At 40.3% G+C, this 12,740-nt stretch overlaps 1 protein-coding gene across 3 annotated transcripts; it reads left to right on the top strand.

The window, feature by feature from the left end:
- Positions 1 to 1,247: 1,247 nt before the first annotated feature.
- LOC103366160 (transcription factor 20) lies at positions 1,248 to 11,976 on the top strand. 3 transcript variants are annotated; one of them, XR_520652.1, is made up of 7 exons: positions 1,248 to 1,831; positions 3,888 to 5,812; positions 6,100 to 6,193; positions 6,464 to 6,513; positions 7,723 to 7,791; positions 9,482 to 9,584; positions 9,702 to 11,976. XR_520652.1 is itself a non-coding variant. In XM_008293808.1 (6 exons), exons 2-5 carry the CDS (start codon positions 3,890 to 3,892, stop codon positions 7,762 to 7,764), a joined length of 2,109 nt encoding a protein of 702 aa, XP_008292030.1. In that variant the 5' UTR covers positions 1,248 to 1,831; positions 3,888 to 3,889; the 3' UTR covers positions 7,765 to 7,791; positions 9,478 to 11,976. The 3 variants fall into 3 exon arrangements, 1 of the variants encoding a protein (XP_008292030.1); XR_520651.1 differs by having other exon boundaries at positions 9,478 to 9,584; XM_008293808.1 differs by having other exon boundaries at positions 9,478 to 11,976.
- Positions 11,977 to 12,740: the final 764 nt, after the last annotated feature.

Raw genomic sequence — 12,740 nt, 5'->3', positions numbered from 1 at the left:
CCAGCTGTGTTGTTGTTTTTCATTGTGCTGCAGGTCTCTGTCACCGTCACATATATTCTTTGTTTTTATTGTCCAGAAATAAAAACACAATTCAGCCACAATGTGAACATAAAAGACAAAAACGGAGAGCTGCTGTTTTATTGATGTTGTGTTGGTATTTTGTGAAGGTGCAGCAGGAATTATTCAGGTTATATACAGTTCAGACTGTGAAGACACCTGAAAGATGCATGTGACTTCTGATGGAATATTTCAAAATAAAAGCCCCAATAGACGTAACATAAGAGAAAGGTTTGTTTTATTATTTTAGATTTTATCCTTAAAAATTCTAAAAGTTTTAGATTTCTATCGTGTAAGCCATCTTGAGGTAAATAAAAAAATCTACAGATAGAAGTTTGCCATCATTACCCAAAATGTAAAAGCACAGCCACCTTTGTTGTTTCCCATTGCAACACTGAAAACACACAAGCGTGTTCGCCACAGAAACAGGATTTTATATTGTATCTGGTTTTAGGCATGACCCTAGAATAATATAAATGATTCTAATACCTTTAAGTGTAAGAACAGAGTTACAACATGGTCAAATCAAATTTCAATATCTGTCAAAAAAAAAAAAAAATCACAGTTTGACTTTTTCAGAAATCTTTCACCCTTAAATCTACATTAATCATCAATGTTGATCAATAAAATCAATTTAAAAAAAAACAGCTGGTAGTTTGAAAGTGAAGAAGACAGAAAGTCAGAAGCTCTTCAAAGACCCCGATGAAGACTCATAGATGGATAGATAACTTTATTGTCATTTAATCAGTACATTAAAAGAAATTAAAATGCACTTATAACGAAATTATGAGCACAGACTAAAAAAAAAAAAACCCCATTAAAAAAACTGAAAAACCTAGAAGTTGTAAAAGGCAACCATGGGTACTCTAATAAATATAATTAAAAACTGTTTTAGATTGTACACTAAAACCAGTATTGCATCGCCACGGCAGAAATAAAACATATTGTACCACAGACAAATTAATCTCAATTAATCAATTTTAGTATTTAAATTGGTCAGGTAAATTTACATCATAAATAATACTGAAGGGCCCTAAAATAAATGTTTTAATTAGTCTGCCAAATTCACACAGTAAATAATATTTTGGGGTCTTAATGTAAATATTTAGATCACTCAGTTAATGGTAGATCCTTAATTCTAATATTGAAACTTGTGAGGTACATTTGTGTTACATATGATATTGTAGGATCTTAACTTGAACATTCAGTCAGTTGTTTTTGTTTTTTTTTAGAAAAATAATATTGTGGGTACTTAACCTAAATAATTAAACCTGTGAGATGAATGTGTCATTTTCATTCCTTCTTTTTTTTTTTTTTTTTTTAATCTTTTTGTCTCTCCATGTGCACTTCATCGTCTTGTTTGAACAAGTTGACCGTTACTGTGAAGGCTGCCGCTGCTCTGCTCCGTCCTCCATGTTGTTTCTCTCCGACTTGACTGCAGGAAGAAGGTGTCCATGATGACAACTTTAAACTACCAGCAGTAGCCCGGAGGTCGACGCTACCTGCTGGTTTTATACAGCAGAAATGCCCCTGGGTCGTCGCCGCGTCGAGTTTCGTCTTCGTCTGGGAGTAGCGCAGCGGGCTAACGTCAGCTAGCTGTCCGGCTAGCATGAACCGGGGCCGCCGCTGCTTTTGTTTACAGCCAGTCCTGGTGACGGGCCTGGAGAGGCGTGTTAGCTAACCCCGCTACCCCAGCTGCTCCGCGGAGGGTGTCACCCGCCAGCCCGCACCTCCACGACCGGGGAGGTCCGTCCGAACCGCCGCCACCTGAGGGGTAACAGCACCAACTTTTAGCAGCAGTGTTACAGAGAGTCGGGCCAGCTTGGTGCTGGTGGTCTGTGAACGGGCCTACCTGTTAGAAACACAACTTATCGATTAGTTCATCAGCGGAGAATAGTTCTGTCAATTAATCCATCACTGCTGCCCAACGGCCATTTTTATCAACACCAGCCGCCTCGCTTCATCACATTTCAAAGTTCATGGTATAGTTGACACCGTTTCTGTTCACTTCAAAAATAAAATAGAAGTTACGTCAAGCTGGTAACTGATTATCGATCACAGATAGAGTAATTTGATCCTAACGTTTCTTGTTAGAAAGTGTCACAGCTCTCAAAGTGAGGATTTGCTGGAAAAAGAAATCCACGGTTTGTTACTGTTGAGTTTGTTTTATGTGACATAAATAAAGCAGTTTAAATTTACGTCTTAGGGTTTTTTCATTAGTCAGATTAATTTAAATTGTACAAGATATATATAATACCAATTTAGTGTCTTAACCTTAATATTCAAATTAATTTGTTAAGATTTAAATTGTTCTAGGATTTTTTTTATAATGAATGTTTTTATAGGGTCTTCCCTTCAACATTATGATATATAATAATTTCGTTTCTATTTAAACTTGTTGCCTAATTTGTAATATAAACAATAGTGCAGGAGCCTGGCCTTCAGATTTATATTTACCAGTTAAATTAATATAATAAATAATAAATTAAGCTCTTAACTTTAACATTTAAAGGACATTTGTAATCTTGCTTCTCTTTTGGAAAACATTTTGGCACTGATGTTGTTTGTTACTACAGAAGGAACAGAACGTCATGTACCCAATGGGTTGTACTGTTGCATCCCCAATGTTTCTCTATCTATATGGTTCCTTAAATAGATAACAATAATAATCACAAACCTTATTTCTATGGCATCTTTTAAAACTGGAGTTAATGCTTTACATTAAAAAAGAGGTTATAGAATATAATAATCTACAATATCTGCACAGGTGGGCATCTAACTCAGACTGAGTGAAAACAGTAAAAAAAAAAACCATGTTGTCCCTTTGTTTTAAGCCTGGAGGTGAACTTTTATCAGCAGCCAGATCTCTGATTTCAAGGGTTAAAGTGCAGAATGAGGAGTTAATCTCTGAGATGTAGAACAGACCCAGCCGTGTAGAGATTAAGAAGCAATCAACAGAATCTTAAATTGAATTCTGTCACGAATTGCGAGCTGTCGTAATTCAGCCAGGAACAGAGTTGTGTTTCCTGCCTCAAGTGCTCATGAGTAATCGTGCTGCTGAGTTTTGAATCAACTGTCAACAGGCAAAGTGAGTATTGAGATGCAGTAGTTGAGGCAGGAGAAAATGAGGAGTGTGTATGAGCTGTTTAACTATGTTTCTGCAGAGCACTGATTTCACTTTGGCAGTATTTCAGATTTGTAAATAGATGGATACTTCACTGATCTTTTGCTGGAAATGACTTCATTGTAGCGGCTGCAACCGCACTGAACATGAAACATTTCTGGCACAAAATTATTCACAGAAGGACTGAAGACTTAGAGAGAGGTTATAAAAACAACTGTATTATGTAATATGCAAAGATGTAGAAAAATCTATCATGTATAAACAAATATGCAGTGTGCAAAATGAACTGCCAAAAACAATTACTTGCATATCTAAAATCTCAAAATAACATAACGTTTCGGTTGAACAAGACTCTCAATGTGTTTGATTGAAGTTGAGGTGTTGATCAAAAACGACTCGCAGAGTTTCTGGCTTCCTGTTGTTTGTTATTTGTCCAAGGTTAGAAATATGATCTGGATCAAAAATCAGGAGTTCAGTTTGATCTGTGTTCAGTTGCAGGAAATTAGAAAGCATCTAGTCTTTAATGTCAGCCCAGCAGTAGAGAGGAGAATCCAAACTGCCGTGAGACATAAACTACATAAATGGTGCTGCTGAGATGATGAATTCTGGGTCCCATGAAGCCTGTTGACTCTGCTGCACGTCTCTTGTGATTACATGAATGTTATCTTGTGTATTAGCCACTGACTCTCTCGTGTGTGTTTTGCAGTGATGGAAGTGTCCTCTCAGGATCCACCCCTCATGGCTATGGACCTGTCAAAGAGCTACCACCCCCGGACCCGCAGTCATGCTGAGGCCATGGACCTGGCCAAGAAGCCCGAGTGGTACCACAGACGCCCACCAAGCTGCAGCACTGACATCGCCTCCTCGTACAGATCCAGAGCATCGTCCTCCTACAACTCTCTCTCCTCGCAGCCAGGTGCTCCGGTCCACTGCAGGGACATGGAGCAGGGCCCTGAGTCTCTGGGGAACTACATGAATTCAACACTAGCTCCTGGACTCGATCTGTACCGCGACGGAGTTCACAACAACCTTTGGCATCCAGGTTTCTACGGGCCCGACCAAAGTGGCAGTGCGGTTCCTGAAAGCAGCGGTGGAGAAGAGAGCGACAGCGGCTCTGATGTTATTTTCCTTGTTTCCTCAGCGAAGGAGCCGCTTTTGTGCGGTTCTTTCATCCAGGACAACGTGAGGCACATCGTGGAGCCCCTGTCCCCCGCCGTGTCCTCACTGGATGAAGGCAGAGGTTGTTATCACCTACCTCAGCCTCTGAGCTCACCAAGTCCTGACAGCTCGTACTCAGAAGACTCCTCGGACAGCTCAGTGGACATTCCTATACACCACGCCAGGCCTGTAGTCCTCCTGTCGGACCTCAGCGCTGTTTACGCTAACCCTGCTGAATCTGCGGTGGATATTTCAAGTGACGACAGTGACGTTATCGAAGTTTCAGTGAGTAATGAGAAGAAGAAAAACCACGGTTGTAAGAAAACTCCTCCTCAGAGCGAGAGTGAAAAAACTCCAAATGGTGAAGTGCGACGCAGCACCAGAATCAGAAAATCTGTGTCCGAAATGCCTCAGTTCCCCTGCGGCGTGTCTCGGCACAGTTTGAGGAGACAAGTCAAAAATGATGCTGTGGGTATATATAACGAAAGCTGTGACTCAGATGACTTTATGGAGTATGCGTTGAGGTTGTCCAGCTCAGATGAGTCAGTTTCACAGCCAAATCTGTCGCAAAGAGCGAGCAGCAATTCGGAGGAATCTGATGTGGACGTCCAGCCCGACAGCAAGTCCCCACAGAGGGAGGAGGAGGAGGAGCAGCAGCCGCCGAGCAGCAAAGATTCATACACAAAGAGCATTAATCACAAACGAAAGAGGTCCCTGACTGTCCCTAAAGCTAAAAAGTTAAGAGCGAAGCAGGAACAGAACAGCAGAACCTCCCCACCGCAGCATCAGAAGGCCTCAGCCTGCAAGAACGCAACGGCCAACAAAAAGACTGCCACGCGACGAAAGCGAAAGAGGCATCCTCAGACTGGACCTTCAGCTCTGTTTTCTCCCAGAGAGCCTGAGATCAAGCTCAAATATCTAAACGCTAAAGAGGACAAAAAGGACAAGAAATTGAACAGTTTCTGCCCGTTTGTTCGTGTGGAGAAGAGGATATGCACTGTGGTCAACTACCAGGAGGAGGAGGCGACAGTCCGGAGCAGCAGAGGAGGACAGCAGGCAGCTGCCAGGTCTCTGTCTGGGTTTGTTCCCAACACGTCCTGTTTCCAGCAGGGCCGGCTCAGCTCGGACAGCAGATGTCAGGCCGTGCTGCTGTGCTGCCTGTGCAGCCAAACAGCCAACGCCATGGGCCTCGGGGACCTTCACGGCCCGTACTATCCCACCGGCCCACCTGTGGACAGTCAGAACTGCAGGACTGAGCTGAAGGAGGATTTGAATGGACTTTCTAACAGCCATTCAGGAAATTCCTCAGACAACAACTGCGCTGCTGTTAAAAGCCACTCTCCCCCAAAGGTGCCTCTTGATCTGGATGAGTGCTGGATCCATGAGGACTGTGGCATCTGGTCCACCGGTGTCTTCCTGATCAGAGGAAAGCTGTACGGGCTGGAGGAGGCAGCCCGGCTCGCACAGGAAACAGTGAGTTACTCTGACTTTTTTTTCACAGCTACACGGTGACGGCCATTTAACAGTTATACGAACATCTTGCATTTTTGTTTAGAAATTCTGTCAAATTCACTATCTGGCATGTGAGTATTCATGCTTTTTGACGAGAAACTAAACATCACTGCAGGCTTAAATGGAGGAAGAGGTTATGACAAACGTTATAGAAAATAGAGAAGTTGATGTGATGGCAGAGCAGCTGTATTCGATTTTAAAATTGCGAATTCTGAAGAGATGTGACTGATCTCAGTTTTCGTTTTCAGATTTGTTCAACCTGCCATCAAACAGGCGCAATAATGGGCTGTTTCCAGAAGGGCTGCCCCAGGAATTATCACTACAAGTGTGCCATTCAGTCAGGTAACATATCAGATCAAGCTGTTAGTGCACAGTTGTGTTCTGCTTTTCACCGCTTTGACCTCAAGTCTTTGCTGACCCAATTTAATTCTGGCTCTGAAAATTGTATTTAAAGTGATGGATGTGTTGAGGATGATAGCTTGACTCAATTGTGTTTTCTCATCTGTGTTGGAAGGACTGTAACAGCCTGAAAAGGGACCAGTGTCTGAGTGAAAGGTGAAAAAATGTTGAAATCTTAAAAGCTCACTTTGTGTGTTGGTGTGTGTTTTTCAGGCTGTGTCCTAAATGAAGACAACTTCTCGATGAGATGTCCAGAGCACAAGGTAAACAGAAAAATTAGAACTTGTCTGTTGTTGGTTTAAAAAGTGTGAGGAGCTGACCAGCCTGCAGGGGTCAGTAGCGTAGCTTTTTCCTTCTGAGGCTGTTTCCAGACGTAAACACTATGAGTCTGACAGCCTGTAAAAGAGGAAACATAATGTACAGTGATCCTTGTTCTTCTTGTAACTGGCTGATTAGAAAACATTTTTTACGCAGTGTTGTAGGTAAAAGAAGCAGCAGGAACTTTTAGATTATATAAATTTCAGGTAAATTAGAACCTGTGTGCCGTCTGCATTCTGGATCTCTTATTTGTGAAACCTGCAAGAGCAACACTACAGAAAGCTTTAGGGGGAAAGTGACGAAGCTGCCAGGTGTAAAACTGACTTTAAAGAGCAACTCAGGTGATTACATGATTAAAGTTTTTTAGTGCTTCAGAAAAAGTTGTACATAAAAGATGGCAGGGCTCCAGAGTGCAACCAAAAATCTGTCAGGTGTCACTAAACATCATTGGTCACATCAGTGCACCTGACATTTACCGGGCCTGTGTCTCTGGGCTGACCATTCAGGTAGATAAAACCACTCAGTTTCACTTACATTTAATATTAGAATGCCTTATTTCACTTTTTTCAGAGGCAGCTTTGGGTCACACAGCTGTCTGAGCTCCTGCGCTGCAGTAACTTTATTCACAGCCGTCTAACATCAGCTGCATGTAAGGCATTCAGGGAACATCGATGAATTGTAGCTTCTACCAACAGTCAGCATGTGAGATGTTTAAGGGGCATATGTAATTTGTGGTTTCAGAAAACAAGTTGCTTAGATTGTCCCCCTCCATAAAGTACATGAGTCTCTGCAGGCATTTCAGTATAAATCAAATCAAATCAAATCAGGTTTGTTGTCATTTTGCTGCACATACACAGTAGTACAGGCAAGATGAGAGAGCGTTTCTTCAGGATTATTCAATCAGCAAGTTTTGCAGAATGCACGTCTGGGATAAGACACTAAACGTTCACTGTCGCTGCCTCCTGAAGAGGCCGCAGCGTCCATGCGTGCCGCCATTCTAAGTGAATGGGGGCAATATAATGGGGCAATGAATGAACTGTGAGAAGTTTGTTTGATAAGTGTGGTCTCAGATGACCAGATCTGTGTTTTCTGCTTGTTCTCCTTTAAAAAGTAACTTTATTTGATTCCAGCTGATATACGTTTGTGTCCAACAGAACAAACCGTTCACAAGTGCAACCAGACAACACAAGAGATGACACAGAAGACACGGGGGGGCACTGGAGGTTTGTGCTGTTGATCATTTTGAAAGAATAAATTCTTCCTCTGATTATTAAATAGCTGACCTTGCAAGCAATAAAACACATCATTGCTGAGTTCAGCACCAACAAGTTCAAGGTTTTACTAATAGATCTTCTCCTGATCTGGTCTAAGATGCTGCTGGATAACTGACTCCACGATGACGGGATGTTCCCATATTTACTATACTGTCACAGTTAGCTTTGCTTTAAATTGTGAGCACAACTTTTGGAACTCTAAGGTTACGAACAGCAAAACCAAAAGAAGAGTGGGTTTGATATTAGTTGTGAATTCTGTTTACATTTTTAGGAGGAAGTGCTTAATATTTTTATGGTCACACTCTGATAGCCAAATTCATTTTGGATGTGGACCCAGATTCATTCAGCTCCATCACTACAGAATCTCTTTCTGAACCTTGTACCTCATTATTTTTTATTATTACAGCAGCTAAACCTGCAGCTTACATTAGCATGTGCCTTCTTAGTTTTAAAATGACTAAAGAGATAAAGAGATAAAGTGGTGAATTATTTCAGCAGCAGCAAAGTAATGCTGTTTTGGTTGTTCATGCGTTTTCTCCGAGCTGCTCACTGAACTCCACCAAAGATTGTTTGTGAGTGAAAATGCATCACTCTGTAACATTTCTCAGAAACCGCCAGTGAGCTTCACTGTGTTATCCTGCTTTAACTTTGTATGCATCAGTTTACTGTCTGGAGCTGCAGACGTCAGCACGTTCCAGCTGTTATTTCAGTCAATAATCTACATTTCTGCTGCAGGTTGTCAACATTTATTAGGCTTCATTCAATAATGTTAAGGTAGATTAATTCAGCACCAATAAGATGGAACTTTAGTTGTCCCGAAGGAAGTTCCTGATCCAACTATTGAACTGAAAACCCAACTGCATACAATGAGAATGAATGCAGGGTCTGACGGAAAAACCATAAGTACAAAACATTTTCGGTTTAGTTTTATACACCTTGTTGTGCTTTTATCTGTCTTTAAATTCTGGTTTTATGAGCCTGTGTTTTATTTTGCTGCCCTGTAAAGCACTTTGTAACCAACATTTTGAAAAGTGCTGTTATAAATACAGATTGTTACAAAATAAAAATAAATAGGCTGAAATAAGACTGAAAGTAAGAAGTCATCCTGTCCATCATACTTTAGTAAAGTGATATTACACCTGACAATCACAATATTGCACCTGGAAAACAAATATTGCACAATAAAAACATTACAAATGATAAAGAAACTAAATGCTGTATGTTGGAAAATTCAGCTAAAATAACTAATTTAAATAAAACAAGTCAAATCAGGTCACTAGAGTACATGGAACTCAACGAGCTATGAAGTTCAGATAAAGAGCGGGAATAATCAATTAGAAATAAGGGTTGTATTTTACAACAAGGTAAACAGTGATGCTAGTGAAACGTTTTTAAAAAGAGAAGGCTTCTGGTAGAAAAAGCAAATATGGATACAAATAAATACACAAATTTGTGATGTTGCTGCTGCTGTTTTCTCAGCATGCAGAATAGTACCGGTAATCTGCCTCCTAGTGGGCACATGTTAGCAGTGACGCTGGTAACCAGCAGAAACATTGGCCGCCTTAGAATACAAAGGGTTTCTGTCCGGAGCTCGGCATTGACGTGCTTCTGTTGTGTGTTTGTCGTTTGTCCCAGAAAGATCCTCAGATCTCCTCAGGGTGCGACTGGAGCTGCCTGACTTCACCTCAGCTGTTTTGTAACACTAATTAATGTGTGTGCTCGAGCAGAAGGCAAACCTTCTGGTAAGATTTCAGTCGCCACGACAGATCCAACCACGGGCTACTTCAAGTTTTTTTTTGATAAATATGTATATAGAGAGATATAAGAAATGTCTTTTGTTTTGTTCTGTTCTTCTGTAGGTCTTTAACACAGGCAGTTTCACCAATTGGACTGAGCCGCGATGGTGATTGTGTGTTTTTATTCCACTTCTTGAAGATTCACACTTGGACTAGCCACATCACAAAGACCGTTTATTATTTAAGCATAGTTACTATATTAGAGTTTAACTGATCTCTATCGATCTGTTGTATAGGATATAATATCTTTATATGAGGCCACTTTTTGCTACAGTTTTTGTACTACTTTTCTATTCCCGTTAGGGCTTCAGTCACCACATAATTTATGTTCCTCAAGTTGCATGCACAGTTGCTACGATGCACTTTACAGTATGATTTTATTACATCAGTTGTTATTTATGTCTTTCTGTTCTTCCTTTTTCTACTAAAATTATTTAAGTTTAATATAAAGCTGCACTAAGCTAAGGTTTGCTTATGAACATGAGGACTTTTTGTCTAAATGTCAAAGATCATCCCATCCTCGCTACCTGAGACCACAGACTGTACATTCACCATATTCAAGCGTATTACTTTTCATCACTGGTGTCGGGTCCGGACGCTTCTCTGCTTTCAGGATGTGGAAACTTAGGAACAAAATGTCTCAAAAAGAGCGGCGGCGAAAAGATGCAAACTTCAGTGTTTAGCTGTAATGTCACTTTACAAAGGGACTTCAAAAAAATGGGAAGTTAAAGGGTCAGTTCAACCAAATCACAAAGCAGCACCTAAATGTGTCTAATTTGACTTTGTAGAGCTGAAACTCTTCCTGCTTTTTTTTTTTTCTTTTTTTTTTTTAGCAAAACACGCAGACTAAAACTGTAAGTAATTTGCATAATTTGTAGGACTGGTAAAGGTAGTCAAAGGCCCTGTTTATTTGTTTAGTAAACTATATGCCAAGTTCACTGTTAGCAGCTCCTGATTGTAATGTGCTAATATATGTAGTATAAACTCTAACTGGGTCACTTTGATGCTGCAGAAAACTTCAAAATGTGACGATTTTCAGGAAATTGCTGGAGTTATAGGTGTTCTTTGTTTTTTTTTAATGATTCCTAAGCAGTGGACACTGCAATTATATAATAAGCAAACAAGTTAACCCCCTGAACCTTCAGCAGTTTCTGGGCATTTTTTATGTTTTGTTGCTCTTGTCTTATTTTTATTCACTGTGGGCTCACTGCAATATAAAGTCCTGCACCTCTATGGGAACAGGACAACCACGGCTAGACGTAGAGCAAACTCAGAAATGTCTTATATAATGCCATTAATTACCAAAACAAGAAAAAACAAACCTACATCGTCATTCAGGTTGTGAGGACACCTGCTGAATTGCTTTTTACTGAAGCTCCTACCTGAAGAGTTCCTACAGATGTTACCAGTAGTAGGGAAAAGACAACAGTGACTGAGTTTTTGTCCTGTGACTGTTGATTGCAGCTTAGTAACTTATGGCTTCATGGCTGCACCGAGGAGCTCAGAATCTTTAGCGTTTTACTGAATTTGGATTGAAAAATAGGTAAAAGGAAAAAGGTAATTGTTTTTAAAACAGATGTGTAGAATAAAGTGATTTTAAAGAAATGTTACGATTTTATGCTGAGATTTACTGTAGTTATTTTTTCCCCGGATGAGTCGCCCAAAGACAGTTGGAAAGGAAAAAATCCAGCAGGTCTTAGTGTTTTTACAGTTTCCTGCCCAGAAAGCTAACATGTCTCTCCAGCCCGCCAGCAGGTTTTGGGGTTCAGAGGGTGAATGGGAAATTACCCAGGCTAGAATGAACCTGAATTATCCTGTAAGTCACACTGAGTGTAAAATATGAATTCCATGTCTGCGTGTTCAGATTTGATGTACGATTTTGGGCGTAAATTGTGGCAGTAAGTCACTGAAGGTTTTTAAATGCCTGAACTGCCTCCATGAGTTGATGATGTTGCTAAGCAGTCGACGTACTGTACTTGGACAACATGCTGTTTTAAAACCCTTGAACACAGATCTGAATGTGACCCGTTTTCACTCTGATTATCTACAACCAGATTTTAAAATCTTCTGCTTCTCTGCTTTTGGCCTCTGCAAATGAACCTCAGAGTATGTAATTAAAAGAACCATAGAATAATTTGAAACGTGCTTTTGTGATTTGGGTGAACGGAGCCTTCAGTATGTTTCATCAGTCGTTGCTGTGTGGAGTATTTTGCTTTTATTTCACTTCACTGAGTTGTAACTGGACTGAGTTGTTTAAAATGAGAAGCTAATGGTCAGATTCATGTCTGCACTTTCTGTTATTTTGGGAATAAAAGGATGTTATTTAATAAAAACCGAACCCTTGTCTTTCTCTTGAAATGGCAAAATGTTTTCAGAGCGTCTCTGCTGAACCTTCCTCCAAAGACTTTTAGGATCCACAATCCCTGCAGCTCCTACACAGGAACAAAATGTTTTGTTGCTGCGAGGAAGGTTGTTTGTTTGGCAAATTCCCAACTATCTTATCAAACTTTTAATCATTGTGCTGCTAAACAAATGAAAATATCTGCCAGCAGTTTAGATATAAAGCAAATAGAGGGACTTGAGTTGAGGAAATTATTTCAAAACTATTGAGGTCACACAAAATCTTGTGCATTTTTAGGATTTTAAGGTGCAGGCCTGCTTTAAATTCTTCCTCATTATTCGGTGTTGGTGTTAGATCGTGTTTTTTTGTTCTTAGATAAATCAATAGATCCTACATTAGTCTCAGCTTTAGTAAAGAAAGAACTGTGTGGAAGATAAAATGACAGGAGTTCAAAAGTATTTACACACTTGGCTACTTCTTTTGGGTCATTTCAATGTTATTTTACAGACAAAAAAGCTCAAATAACTAAAGAGGTAATCGTGCAAGTGACAGATGCACATGAAATCAAACAAAATCAACATGTTTGGTGTTTTATGGGAAATCTTTACCCGTCAGACTCTTTTTGTTGTTCTCCCAGCCTTCACTGCAGATGCCTTCAGCGCTTGGATTAGCTGTTCTTCATGGAAAACCTGTACCAGAGTTGCCCCGACCAATACTGATACTGGTTTTTACAGAACCAGAGCTGGTGCAGTGTCCAGTCT

This window comes from Stegastes partitus, unplaced genomic scaffold (assembly GCF_000690725.1).
Source record: "Stegastes partitus isolate 25-593 unplaced genomic scaffold, Stegastes_partitus-1.0.2 Scaffold914, whole genome shotgun sequence".
Taxonomy (NCBI): domain Eukaryota; kingdom Metazoa; phylum Chordata; class Actinopteri; family Pomacentridae; genus Stegastes; species Stegastes partitus.
The sequence above is the reverse complement of the archived record's forward strand: the minus strand, read 5'-3'. Positions and strand labels throughout refer to the sequence as shown.